Source organism: Podarcis filfolensis (assembly GCF_964270895.1).
Source record: "Podarcis filfolensis genome assembly, chromosome: 10".
NCBI lineage: Eukaryota > Metazoa > Chordata > Lepidosauria > Squamata > Lacertidae > Podarcis > Podarcis filfolensis.
Window position 1 is genome coordinate 63,973,422 of NC_139612.1, and position 15,253 is coordinate 63,988,674.

At 44.1% G+C, this 15,253-nt stretch overlaps 1 protein-coding gene across 50 annotated transcripts in view; it reads right to left on the reverse strand.

The window, feature by feature from the left end:
* CELF2 (CUGBP Elav-like family member 2) overlaps positions 1-15,253 on the reverse strand; it is a 541,589-nt gene that overhangs the window by 72,368 nt on the left and 453,968 nt on the right. For all 50 annotated transcript variants that reach the window (XM_083572850.1, XM_083572830.1, XM_083572829.1 and 47 more), the window contains one exon: positions 13,195-13,329. In XM_083572850.1, the coding sequence (XP_083428976.1) occupies positions 13,195-13,329 (135 nt within the window). The remainder of the gene's footprint in view (positions 1-13,194; positions 13,330-15,253) is intronic.

The window sequence follows — 15,253 nt, forward strand, 5'->3', positions numbered from 1 at the left end:
TTTCCCCTTCCCAGTTCTTGAGGGTCGCTCCTGCTCTCTGCTCCTTGGCACTTATGAAACAGCTAGGAACTGCAGTCTCTTACGTGGGCTTGGCCCCTCTGGTTTTTCCTCTACAGAAACAAGTACAATTCTGTATGGTTTCATTAGAGCAATGGTTCTGAGCAGCAGCCTTTGTACCATTGACGGTAGGGTGCAATCACCCACCAAAGGCCGCTCAAGAAAAAACGAACTCTGACCACATTTCTGCTCATCTCATCCGCAGCCCCATGCCCCGGTTTCCCAACAGGCAGGAGGAGTAAATAATATCTCTATCCCAAGTCTTCTCAAGAGCGTGGGGATTAGTATTCCCTTTATTCAAGGAAGGAAGTGATGGGTACATGGAGGAAGACAACAGCAGCATGTGGAAGTATAGGGGGCAGAGGGGGCGCATGTGTGGAGACAATTACATGATTTACTGGAAAGGAAACAACATTGGAGAGCAGCATATTGACTGGTTACAACTTCTGACAAAAAGCCACTATCCACATACTGATCAGGGAACATCTGAAAGCTGGGATACATGTTCCAGCATCCATGTGGAAGACACTTGAAATGCGGTCCATGTAAATGTTGCCTCACTCTGTGGCCGCAACAAGTGCTGTGGCTCACAGTGCAGGCATAGCTGTCAACCGTCCCTTATTTGGCGGGAAACTCCCTTATCCCAGCGCCGTTTCCCGCTGCTGTCCCTTATTGATGATGTCCCTTAAATTTCCCGGGTTTCAAAGGAAACAGCTCCTCTCCCTCCCTCCCTGCCGGCCAGGGAGGAGGGAGGCTCCAACTGTGTTGCTTGGCTGCGTTGCTCACCCAATAAGGAGTCTAAGAACGACTGGGGGGTGGGGTGGAGCTTGCATGCCTTGTGCCGATCAAATTGGCTACGTTGCCTGGGGACTCGCCTTTGCTCAGCACTTCCCAGCAGAGAGGTGACAGTGGTTTTCCTTGCTGCACCCCCTTTGCCGGTTGGGCTTCACTTGGCTGCTGGGCTGGCTGGGCTTTCTGCCTTTGGCTTGGGAGCTGGTTGACTAAAATCCCTTATTTTGGCTGCTGGTCCCTTATTTTCAAATATGTAAGTTGACAGCTATGAGTGCAGGTTGCCACCATCATGTTGAGAATGATCATGGTAACAATGGACATTGCTGGTGGCCACTGCATGCAGAGGTGACCTATCATGAGCTCTTCCACACGGTATTCTGCAACATGCAAGCCAGACTGAAGGTAGGTATGCCTAGCTCCAGGAACCAGCGTGGGGCACATCTTCCTGACAGGGGGCAGCTGTAGCCTGAGATCTGCTCTGGCAGCTCCTGCCCATGTTATAATTTTCCTATGAATGAGAATCAACATGTGGGACACAACTTTAAAGGAGGAAAGAAAGAATTAAGGAGGAAGTAATTTGTTGAGGAAATAGTTACTCCAGCTAATTTTTTCTTTTGCCTAGGAATTTCACTCCATGGCAAAATTACACGCAATACTGGGGCACATGCAATACTTAAGATGACAGCACTAGCTTGCGATCCCTCTGAGCTCTTCATAACATCTGATGGAACATATCTCAGGTTCAAACCTCAGCATCTTCAGGTAGGGCTAGGAAAGACTCCTGCCTAAAACCTAGAAAGCCCCTGCCAGTCAGAGTAGGGAATACTGAGCCTGCTGGGCCAGTGTCCTGACTAGGTATAAGTAAGTTCCCCATGTTATAATAATAATAATAATAATAATAATTTATTATTTATACCCCGCCCATCTGGCTGGGCCTCCCCAGCCACTCTGGGCGGCTTCCATAAAAACCAAAAATACAATAAAATATCACATGTTCTTCCTAGGTTTAGTCTTACCTGTGCTGTTGCCCCAGCCCCTGCCGTCTGCCAGTGGCAGCCAATGATATGGTACAGGGGTGGAGCCATGGCACAGGTACATCTAACTGAATCTTACTGCTTTTGGCAGTAACCGCATGTCTTGTATGGCTTGTAACTCTGCCCTCCCCACTGGCTTTCTTAGTATATGCCGAGCTGGCCTACAGAAGGTCAGAAAAGCTTTAGCAATGTGCAAAACAACAGCGAATCATTAAGGTACAGTTTATGCATCAATCACATTTTCTACTCAGTAACAACTGAGGATGACTAGAGACTGTTACTATTTTGCAGGCCGGATTCAATGGCACATCGGCAAGTTCCAGATACACAATTAAAATGGAGTTTGGTGCTCTCGAGGTAACCATGCTGCTGACATCAAATTGTTGTTAATATGTTCCTCCCCACCTTCAAAACTGAAAGGATTTCCCCAAATTTTGTGTGTGTGTGTGTGTGTGTGTGTGTGTGTGTTATTTGGTTCAATCTTAGATTACTTCCAGTTTTTAAGAATATGCAAATACAGTGAAAATATATTTTGCAAACTTCCCTACTGAACTTCTGTTGACGCATGTAATTTATGTGCTTCCTTTATTTTATTTTATTATGTAGTAAAAAATCAATCAGTCAATCCTCTATTTTTGCTTTCTTCTAACATGGTAAGAAGACCCGAGTTAGATGAGACTTTAAAAAATGCATCTTAGGGATGATGGCAAATGCCAAGGGTAGAGTGCTTTTTAAAACCTTGAGCCTGCAAACTAGGGTAGGGCATAAATCTAAATAATAATAATAATAATAATAATAATAATAATAATAATAATACTGCGTAAATAGCCATAACGCCAAGCGGTCACTGAAGATAAAGAGGGCAGCCTGGCAGCTTTCCGCCCATTAATAACATTTACCGTCATGCACATTAAGATATGGCTAATCAAATCTCATGCTTCAATGTGCAAACTGCAAGAATTAACAAATATCTTCCTACTCACAAACATTAGGCACCAGAATGTCTACATCGCCTCATGCTTTCCTCCAAAGCATCAAGTTTCGTCAGTGTTGTGTTGCACAAAATAGACCAGTTTCCCCCAATCTGATGTCCTCCAGATGTTTGGACTACAAGTCCCATCAGCATTTTCATGGCAAGGGATAATGGGAGTTATAGCCCAAAACATCTGGTGGGCACCAGGTTGGGGAAAGCTTGAATTCTGTGCCCTTTCATTGAGCAAAGCATCCAGTTTTCAGAATGAAAACAAAAATACCTGGAAAGAAAGTATAGAGATATGGGGGCAAGAAAGTAGGAAGAGCTCACTAGATCAGGCCAGTGGTCCATTCATTCCAGTATCCTGTTCTCACAGTGGCCAACCAGATACCTCCACATTGGGGCAGGGAAACATTTTCAGTCTGAGGGACGCAATCCCTCACAGGGAGTTGTTAGAGTGGGCTGTAGCCTGAGAGAGAGTCGTGAGGGCTGGTCAGAGAAACCTGCATTTTGGCCCTCAGTTTCCCCACCCCTAAAGGTAAAGGGACCCCTGACCATTAGGTCCAGTCGTGGCCGACTCTGGGGTTGTGGCGCTCATCTCGCTTTGTTGGCTGAGGGAGCCGGCGTAAAGCTTCCGGTTCATGCGGCCAGCATGACTAAGCTGCTTCTGGCGAACCAGAGCAGTGCACGGAAACGCCGTTTACCTTCCTGCCGGAGTGGTACCTATTTATCTACTTGCACTTTAGACGCGCTTTTGAACTGCTAGGTTGGCAGGAGCAGGGACCGAGCTACGGGAGCTCACCCCGTCGCGGGGATTCGAACCCCCAACCTTCCGATTGGCAAGCCCTAGTCTCTGTGGTTTAACCCACAGTGCCACCCGTGTCCCTTTCCCCACCCCTACTCTTCGCCAACTGCTGATAGCAGTTCTTTGGAAGTCCCTCTCAAAATGCACCAGGTACCTACAATCTTTCCTCGTGAGTCACAGACCTTTTTATTCACTCAAGCTTTACCACTGGAGCATCATTACTCTTAATTTGTCCGCAACCAGCACTGTGATCATGTTGCAACTTGTCTTGTTCTGCTATTATTTTCATATTGCGCACCTTTCCCCTCTTTTATGCCACATGAATATTGCATTTATTTATTTACTTAGCTTTCTTAAGCATTATAACCTGACACAAGTCCTCCGAACAGGGCAGGCCCAAGATGCAAATACATACCTAAAGATGCTAAAAACATGTGACACACACACACATATATATATGCAACCAATCTTTCTATCAGGGCTCTCTTTTAGTAGCCAGGATTATTGATCCAGATTAATCAACTCTACTTTTGGAATGTCACAGATTGCTAGTAAATCCTAAAGCGAGTGAACTTTCACTATTTTTCTGTGAGACTGCCTGCCAGCTGTCCAGAATAGATCAGTGTTTGACTGGAGAAAGGTTTTCTCAAAGCAATTTCCTCCTTGCAGACGGGATCAGAAAGAAGCACAAGAACTTGTCACTGCGCAGATTTAGAGACGCATCTATTACACTTGTCATCTCAATTGAAATGGTATCTTAACTCAGATTTGCCATTATTCATCAGTACTGCAAGCAAATTTCAGTAGCTGCAAACTGATAAGGCTCCCCCACACTATTTCATCCCCGCTTTCCATACACTGTTCCCTGGGCGCTTGCTGAGAAATATTCATTTGGCAAAATAATGGTTAGGGGTGCAAAAAGTGGCCTGTTTCTTGTCTGTATCACTTCTGCATGTTTCACCCCAAATATCTATTCCCTCCTCTCTCCTTTTTTGCATTAATCTGCACATTTAAAAATGCACAAAATGCACATTTAAATACTATATTTAAACACATTTTATCTCAACATACACATTTTAAATGTAGTTCTCTATATTTTTTTCAGCTGAGATCTCTGTCAGAACATTCAGAAAGTTTGAAAGTCGGCAGATAACTAAATTCTGATCAAGACATAATTACAGGAGGCTGTAGATTGTTTCAGTTTATACTGGGATTGGCAATGACTGAATTTCTGAAGCATTCCTAATAATTTTGTGTGGGGGGGGAATTACTTTTGCTTCACAACACGCTTCCTTTGGTCTCTTAGAAAGCTGTAGTGGGTTTCATGTGATCCTTTCCACAAGTTCAAGCATGTTTATAAAAACATTTTTTTAAAAAAAACAACCACCACCCCACAATGTATTTTGGTTGTTCAGAAGGTCACCAACCTTCACTGATCAAATCTGTGTAGTATTTATGGAAGTCTCACCAATCACTTGACCCACCAAATAAGCTGCTTTGGTCTTTAGAGTCTCCCCTCATTGGTTCACCAAAATCTGAAGGAGGACCACGGTGTCCCCCCAAAAAAACTTTCCCCAAGTTCATGATGCTTGGAATGCACACAAATGTGTTATAACATTATGCTACACCGTAGTTTAGTATGACAAAAACAAGCTGCAGCGAGCCTGGGGCTTATCTGCTCCTCACCCCCATCTCCAATTTCTTCACAACTCTGAGCAGCAGTCTGAAAGCTTTTGATTCTGACTACGACATAGTGCTTCACCCGAACCCTAAACTACGGTTAATGCTAACTAAGATGTGTTAAAACAAGTAAGCTTCATAACCTGCATTTTGCAATCAAGTCGCTTCAAACAAACAGTAGTTAAGATTAAGCAGAGTTCATCAGGTTCAGAGAACAAGCTGTGGTTAACCTTAACTGGAAGCAAAAGCTTCCAGATTCCTCCTGGTGGCGATGTCTGAGGTGAAGGGGGAATCCATGTTTGCTGTGGCTTGTTCTCATAATGCTAAACTATGGTTTAGTGTAATGTCTGAACTGAGCCACAGAATTCTGTTACCTCTTTATTCAGAATAATCCTACTAAGCTCAATGGAGTCTGAAGCATCTCACTAGCTTCTGAAGGGAGTGGGGGGAAGGGCGATTTATGGCTTGAACAGTTAGCATTTAAAATAATTAGTCTGAATTGTAGCAACAACCAACTCTGGAGCCAGTTTATTTTAATTTCAATAGAGTGGGTTCCCATCAGCAAAGTAGGCTGCCACACTTCCAAGTTTCTGGACAGTCTTCAAAAGCAATGCTAGATCCCTGTACCTTTTATATAAAAGTTACCAAAGCATAAATCACACAGGCCAAGTTTTCATTGCCTAGCAATGATCACAGCTGGTGGACCAGTGTAAATGCTTTGCCATGACTACGATATGAGATTCTAAGATCTCTGTAAGGTCAGAAAATATCCCTAAATCTTGCACCTCCAAGAGATTTGCGACTCCCATCCCATCTTGCACAGAACTGTAACTTTCCAGATCAGTTGAGTCCCCATAATAAATATCTCCCTCTTGTTGGGTTTGAGCTTCAGTTTATTCGCCTTCATCCAGACTATCACCATCTCTAGGCACCTGTACAGATCTTTTTATTACTCCTGTGGTTCCTCTGAAACAGGGAAAACAGAGCTGAGCTCAACCCACATACTCTACCCTAAATCTCTGGCAGACCTTTCCATATGGCTTCATACAGACATTAAAAAACATGGCTGAACCTTGCCAAAACTCACAGGACAAGCCCCATCAGACAAAACAGTAATTTCTCCAGGAGCCCTAATTTATTCTGCCTGAGAGGTAGGTTCAAAATAAACAAGCACATAAGAATGGATGAGTTAATTTACTCTCCACCCTTCAAAGAAAGCATTTTTGGATCAAATTAATAAACAAAAATAGTTGGCCATCCACCCTCATCATGTCCCATCCCAAGTAATATTAACAGCAGCAGCAGCAACACTAAGCATCTTAGCTAGTTGCCTAAACCTGCCTTGGAAGGGTGCCCTTCTTCCGGAGGAAATTTTAAAATGTTTGGGAGCACAATGACATGGCTGGGCTCCATGCTCCAATCAGCCTAACAAGATGCACAGATGGAGTTTAGCACAAAGGCTCCCCCAGCAATCTCAAAACATGAAAAGCGTGCGACTTGCGCAGCCTTCGGTTCCATCCCCGAAGTGTGTGCTGCATGTCTCTCCCAATTTGTGCATCTCTTTGTTACACACACCAGTTTTCAACAGATGCAACATTGTGCTTGCTACTAGTTGTGCTGCCTTTGCTCCTAAGCCACAAAAGTCTGTACGGCTTCTAGGCTTTCATACATAACCCAGTATGCTCCCTCTATCTATCTGTGTGTTCAATCAAGAATTTGATCTGGGCTGTGCAGAGAGGAGGACCCAGAGTAATAACCGTCATCTGGCCAATGCACTGCACTGCTACACTTCATCAGTTTGTGGCTCATTGTGCAATTGCAATCTAGGGACGAATCAACACACACAGCCAAATCCCATCATTTGCTGATGGCTCACAGTGGTCAGGGACTCTTTCATGACTGAAACAACATGAGCTTAACCTCTGCCAGACAAGTGTATAAACCCAGGGTGCTGTTTGCCTTGCGAAATAACTCGTGCAGGATTGAAAACACTTGACTCTCTATTGGCTACAATTAATATTGAACTAATTGCCCAGATACCTGCACTCATCCATTTCCAGCTTGCATAGTTAATCCAATTAGTCCTATTAACATGAAAAAATTAAATGCTTAATTTACTTTCCTGCGGTCGGTAGCTGGGGCTATAATATGGCTTGAGCTGTAACTCTATATATAAAAAAGGTTTTTCTACCAAATTTATTTTGGCTGCATGTGTATTTTTTTCCTGGTCACAGGAAAAGATCATTCAACCTCTCTTAATCTCAGCTGTTTCCTCTGAAGAGCAGAGAGTAGCTCGATATATAGTTCCCAATCTTCTAAGGCTGGGAACATATCTGAAAATCTTAGAATCCCTTATGGTCATCACAAATAATGTTCAGAAGCCTCATCCCTCAAAGGACAGGCAAAACACCTAGAACTTTGAAGAAGGCTGCGTTGGGACATAACTACGACCCATAATTTGAGTATAACATCTGTATTTCATGCCGCACAGAAGGACCAGACAAGTTGAAGGGTGCAAGTCCGTAGTGCTTCCTCATTCATTGTCCTTCTTTTGCTCCTGAATTTTGGGACATTGAGGACAAACAAAAGGAAGTATTTCTTTACACAGCATGTATGGAATTTGCTACTGCCAATACATAGTTGTGGCCACCAACCTGGATAGCTTTACACGGAGATTAAACAAAGTCATGGAGACTATCAATGGCTGGGGATCCATGAGGGATCTTCTTGCATTCTTACATTCTCTACCTTCCACTCATTCCTTGCCCCCAGCCAAGAGGCACACCAGCCCAGTTCTTTAGGTATTCCTGATGGCTCTGCTATATCTCATATCTATATCTTGCAAAATCCCAAACTCACCCCAAACACAGAAACCTCTTGATTAAATTATTACTGAAGACTTCGAACGTCAACATTTTCCTTTATCAAGTCCAGAGGATATTTCTGGGAGACTGTACAAATAACGGCAGTTATCATTCCAACCTGCCACTGGAGATCTTACTGCCCTGTCTGGCTGGAGGTCAAATTCCTTCCCTGGGAAGTTCTGTCCCTATTATGATTTCTCCTGAGCTTGTTAACTGCTCATTTCTGCCAACTGTTCAAATGCAACTTGAGCATTAACTAAACTGCCTGTTTTATTTCGGGTTAAGGCCTTGGCATACTGTCTGGCCCATAAGGACCATCCCTGCTGCTATGAGTCACAAGTTCATAGTCCCAGTTTGTGCCTTGCCCTTGCCATCCCCGCAACTGGGTTTCTTATTATTTTCTCTGCTGTCCCATTTGTCTCTTTCTTTGTTTGAAAATGTGCCTTGAACTCAGACCAGGTTTTCTAGAGTTACTTTGTTCCAGGGATGATGTTCCAGCATCCTGTGGACAGTTATACAAATACATGGGAAGCTGGCTTACTCTGACTCAGAAAATACTGGTCCATCTTGCTCAGTATTGAGTGAACCAACTTGCCAGTTGTACCTTATTCCTATGGACAGGACAGTGTCCTCTACCAGGAATGGACACTGGCCTTTCAAATTTTAACAGCGTCCTGTTCAAGGCCAAAATTCAGTGCTCCCTGTTAGATTTCTGTTATGCCACTGTGCAGTTTTTGGAGTCACTAGACTCTGTTTACATTCCAGACTGTCGGAAGTCTCATGGGAGACGGATGTTGATGTTACTGGTTTTCTGTTTCCTTGTACAGTTGTTCACTGACTCTCACAGAGAGCAGATGCCTTTCTTTTCTGTCCTGCGTAGTTAGAAATAAACGTAGCAATGTAGCGCACATGTCTCACTCCTTTTGCTGCTGTTTGGATACTCTGCGTAATGAGGGAGCGTGCCTGAAGCCTTATTAAAGGCTTAGGTCGTTAATCAACATTGGAGCAGAGGTTGATGGATTCTGAAGATACGATGACGAGGAGAGCTATTTCAGCTCGGTCGTACGGAAGCTCCGACACTCCCCCACCTCTCGCCTTCCGTTCTGTGCATGCACTATGTCATAATTACCATGCCCTGCAGTGCCAACCTCGGCTTGGCGCCCAGTGCGGCGGAACCAGTTGAGCTGCCCTAAACCCTCCTCTGCCTCTAAAACACCCAAGGGCAGCTATGGGAGTTCAGGGCAGGTCATATAGCACACACAGTTCTGCCTTCCAACAGTGGGGAATGGCTGAAGGGCTTGAGAGGAATGGCTGGCTGCCTCACTCTGTCTAATGGTAGCGCTGGCACTGTGACGTAATCTTCTGGCACTGAAGATCAATTAAGAAAAGTGACTACATGGAAGGAGTGTTTCCTCTCCCCCTTGGTGCCCTGCTATTTAATTCTGTTAAATAGATTAGATAAACAGAATCAGGTTGGCCGCCATGAGAACAAGATGCTGGAATGAATGGGCTTTTGACCCGGTCCAGCAGCCAGGCTTTTCTTATGCCCTCAACATTTGTCACCTGCCCATTCGTGCTTGAAAATGCTCGCCCTGCACCTCAAAAATCTATTCTGACAGTGAAATAACAGCAAACCTCAAAGAGAACAAGCTTGCTCAAGATCCTAGATACACAGAAGCTTGCAAAGTGTACAGAAAACTGAAAATTCAGAATATAAGAAGGCTCCTGATGCCAGGGAATGGGAGAGAAGGAAGGTTCCCATTCTAGGACTGAGGATAACTTGAAAACACAGACATCTACATGGGTCCTGCTAGTTTTTAGAATATTGTTTCGGTACTTTCAGGAATTTTCCCCAAGGCGATGTACTAATGCCTTTGGGATACATGTAAGAATTGCAATGAAAATGCATAAACTGTGATTCCCTTGATTCTGTGGTATTGACATCCGTTGTATGGCAGCTGCACAATGACAGTCCCATATCCATGGAGCAATAAGGCAAGGCCACATCTTCCTAAGTTCCTTGAGGATGGGACAGTACTGAGTCAATTGAGTATCTGGTTGAACTCTACATAAGCAGGTCTGTGTGCATTGGGCAGATGTCCAGAATTTTGTAATGGGTAAAGAAAAGCAGTAAATCTCAGCAATCAAATTTCCAGCCTCTTTTGACTGTGGAGATGGGCTTGAAAATGCAGAGATCCAGAGGTGCGCTGAAATTTTCTTTTTCTGCCATTAAGGGGGAGTGGCGTGGGGTGGGGAAAGAAACAAAAACTCATGGGAAGATCATGGGAGTGGAAGATATTTCTTGAACATTGTGTGTGTGGGGGGGGGGTAGTTGCAGCTTATCTTACTTAAACTTATAAAGGTAGTTGAGTTTTTTTCCCCATATTGATTTTTAATTACAATTTATTAATTAATAAAATCCTTAATCTGCCTTTCATTTGAAGCTCACAGGGCGATTCACAACATAAAATTACAAAATGAAAGTTTTAAAAGCAAGGGAAAAGCTTTTTTTTAAAAAAAAACAACGAAAACAAAAACACACACACATACTGTATTTTTTGCCCCATAGGGCGCACCGTCCCATAGGACGCACCTAGTTTTTTTGGGGGGGAAATAAAGGGGAAAAAAATTATTTCCCCCCAGGCATGGGGCTGGCGCGGGGGAAGCCCGAGCTTCCCCCGACCCCAGCCCCCAGAACAGCCTGCTATCCGCAAGCCTAGGGAGCCGCGCCGGTCTCCCCAGGCTTGCGGAGAGCTGCGCGAAGCCCGGGAGTGCAGGCAGCTCTGCGCAACCCTTGAGAGCCCGGCGCGAAGTCGCGCCGGTCTCCCAAGGGTTGCGGAGAGCTTCCTGAAGCCTGGAGAGCGAGAGGGGTTGGTGCGCACCGACCCCTCTCGCTCTCCAGGCTTCAGCGAAAGCCTGCATTCACCCCATAGGACGCACACACATTTCCCCTTCATTTTTGGAGGGGAAAAAGTGCGTCTTATAGGGCAAAAAATACGGTATATATGTTGAAATTTCTCTCACCCCAAAGAAAACAGTAGAGAATTAGGATCTGTTTTCCAGGGGAGAGTATTTTTGGGAAACTGGGAAGGAAATCTTGGGCTACATTTAACGAGAAGTGATGCCTGATGACATTTCCGAAGCAGAAAGTGATTTGCAGAAGTCAGAGTGTTCGGCACAGCTCCTGGCCTCATCTCATGACTGGCAGATGCTGAATAAATTACGTCAAATAAGAACATGTATGCAAATAAGCTTAATTTGATTTGCATAATTTATCTACGTTGTATAATTCAGCTGGGGGGCCCAGAATTACTTTTATTTTTATTAAGTGCACAAATATTCCTGTGAATATATTGCTGTGTTTCCCTTTACAATGAATTCCACGTTATACTAAGCAGTGAGAAGGTGTGGACTCCTACACAAATTGGAACCAATATGCACCTCCTGATGGTTTTTATGTTATCGTAAATGTCTGATATTTGATGATTAATGACATTTACTGGTATGTCTTAAGACAGCGTATGACTTTTTGTGTCATGAGCCTCTTAAAACACACATACACATTTGCATCTGTGGTCTGATGAATCTCCTTCACCTGCACATGGTGAAAATGATATCATTCAAGGCTCTACAGATTTGTCAGTAAATGTCAGAATTTGCAGACATTACCTTGCTGACCGTCATACAACCCTAAGACCAATAAACATCAGCATCCTCCAAATCTATTGCAACATATGCAGTTACAGGGAATGCTACATATTATTTCTTTTCTAGTGGAGTAGATGTGATTAGGCAAGCTTAGTCATTAACAGCTGAGAAGACCTATATGGCCACGCCACGTGCTTTGCGAGTCAACCTCTTCCTGTTTCCAAATTCCCCCTGGGATCTGTACCACATAAGTTCCCTCCTTGAATTAGGTCTGCAAATTAGCAGCATGGACCAGGCCGTATCACCCAAATGCATTTAAACAGTGATGGCATGCTACATATCTTCAAGCCCTTTACATAGTTTGCTGCATAAAGGCTGGCTCAAAACGTTGCCACCACACTCAGTCGAGGGGTGGACAACCTGTGGGCCTGCAGATGTTGTTGGACTATAACAGGCTTCCTCAAACTTGGCCCTCCAGATGTTTTTGGCCTACAACTCCCATGATCCCTAGCTAGCAGGACCAGTGGTCAAGGATGATGGGAATTGTAGTCCCAAAACATCTGGAGGGCTGAGTTGGAGGAAGCCTGGACTATCATATCTGTCAGGATGGCCAGTGGCCAGGAAAAATGAGTAGTCCAGCCCCGCCTGCAAGTCCACACGAGTTCCCCAGCCCCACGGCTGTCAAGAAACCAAACACAGGGTAGGGCGAAGCAGACAAAGAGGTGCAGATAGGACCAGGCTTGGTTTTGTAAATCTGGAGTCACCAGAGGCAGAGAGCAGGCTTCAGCTGTCCCCAAAGGCACCCTCCTACTTTCTATAGTGTTAGAGGAATGGTTGACGTTCACTCCCGTAGAGAAAACTGAAATAGGGGAGAGCATCGCAGTGAAAGCACAACCACCCGCATGATCTTAGGAGGTGATCTGGGCCCAGAGGCAGGCAGGTGAGCACAATGCATCTGGCCACAGGCATTTCTGCAGTATGTAAGCCATTCCCTCATGTACACCCCACCTGTCAGAATGATGGGCATGTAAATTAAAAAATATGGGAGAAACAGCCCCCGTGTGGAATCTCTCTCTCTACCTGTCAAAGAGGGCAATGACATGCCTTAATGTACGTTGCCACAGATAATCTCTTGGGCATTTTATTATTATTATTATTAAGTAAAAGGTGATAATTTCAGCTTCTATTAAAGAATTCGCAAGGGTTCCTCTGTCACATGGCATGCTTCCGAGCATAGCCTCTAGATGCTGACAGAGGCTTCGTCTCCCCCGGCCGTGATCTCCAGCTCCAATTAGCACTTAAAAATAATGATAAGAGGGTTTGTAGGCTTCTTGCACTCACCTCGGCTCAGCCCATCTGGTCCCCGGAGGATTCGGCATTCTTCTATCTGGCCAAATGGAGAAAACATCACCCTGATATCGTTCTCGTTACACTTCTTCGAAACCATTCCTATGAACAATTTTCTGTCTTCCACAGCTAGGAGATAAAAAAAAACAACAACGAATGAGCAAAGGGCAATTCAAACCCCTCTCTTCCCCCTCCCCGTCCCCACCTTGCCTCATCTGTGATCAATGCTTCATTACCACTTCAAACCGAGAGCTGGTCTTGCGAACATGGCAGCACTAACTGACGGCAAGCCCTGTGGAAAACATTTCGCTGTACATGCAACCTTCTCCCTTTCCTTTCTGGAGTCACTCTCTGCCTTTCTCTTGCAATGGTTCCTCTCCTCTCCTCTCCCTTCCTTGACCATCCCTACCCCTCTGGCTCAATCTACTACTGCTACTACTACTACTAAGCGGTGTGCACAGATTCTAATTTAGATGAAATCTACCCTCAACCCTGCCTTCTAATATATGAAAAGAGAAATGAGAATGGATGCCTGAAACAGCCTATGAACTCAGGGAAGACTTGTGAGGCATATGGGACACCCCACCCCACCCCAAATCAATTTCAACAAGTATGAAATGGGCAGCAGCTATGCCAAAGACAGAATATTGGGGCAGGATTCCCCGCTCTCCTTTACCTACAGCAATACAGTGATTCCCACCCCAAACAAACATTGCTAGATGAGCATCCCCCTATCAGGGCTGAGTCGTTGCAAGATGACTACGGGGGAAACCTAATCCCCAGCAGACTTCTAATGCTGCGCTTGCAAAGATTATTATTTTTTCTTAAGGGGGTGCGGTCAAGTTATTGCTAGATGGTTTCCTTTTCTGTATAGGCTCACGCAAAGTAGGTCAAGGCAGCAGCTGTATGCATTGGATTGAGTTTAAGCAAGCTCACATTCAGAAAGCTTTAAAGCGACAGAGCCTGAAATGGCTTAAAGCTGGGTTGGGATGCGTTGACAAATCTGATGCTCCAGAATTTGGACTCAGCAGGAACCAGAAGCGGATTTCTTACTACCGAAATTGTTTGTCTCACTTAACATTATATATATATATATATATTTTAGAAGAAACACGTTTAGAAAAATTCACAAACTGCTTAATCAAAAAAACCCCTCTGCATAACATAATGTGAAGAAATTGCCAATAAAGTGCAGATAAAAATCAGAAAATATTTTTAAAGCTTTTAAAAAGTTTGCGCCGTTTTGCTGTGCGAATTAATCTGCCTGTTGATAGCTGGTCATACCCAATCTGAGTCTCAAACGAAACAGTTGGATTTTTTGAAAAACCGCTTAAAATGTCTGAGAAGGATATGGGCTGCTCATATCTGAAGTGATTTTTGTTTTGTTTTGGTGAATTTCACTTAAAAAAAGCTTAAAAACTTCAATTTGCAAAAAAACACCCCCCCACCAACTCAACAGCTTTGTGTTGGGATTTTCATTTTTTGCAATATGGCTGCCCTAGTGAGTACGGAGGTCCTGAGTTGCCCAGATGACAATAGCTCCCCCTCAGCCTTTCTGATGTGGTCCAAAGGAAAGCAGAGCAAGACGTTTGGCACCAGCTGGACTGCAGGAGTTGTCAGGAGGCAGATAAGGTGCCACCAGTGCCGGATTTGCACTTATCCTTCAAAATTCACAGCTTTCCAAATTTTGCAATGCAGTTCTCCAACCAGTGTTTACAAATATGCATGTGTTAGGGGGAAATGTGTATAGAAATTGATGTATTATGGTAAATTAATATTTTGTTGGAAGCCGCCCAGAGTGGCTGGGGAAGCCCAGCCAGATGGGCGGGGTATAAATAAATTATTATTATTATTATTATTATTATTATTATTATTATTATTATTATTATTATTTAGAAATGAAGACTTTAGTGAAAATACAGAAATGCATGGCGTTAAGAGAAGTTGCTCGCAAACAGTGCTGGATTTACGTATAAGCTAAACAAGCTATAGCTTAGGTCCCCACTCTCATGGCCCCCCCCAAAAAATCTAAAGGGGAAAAAAGTGGATGTAC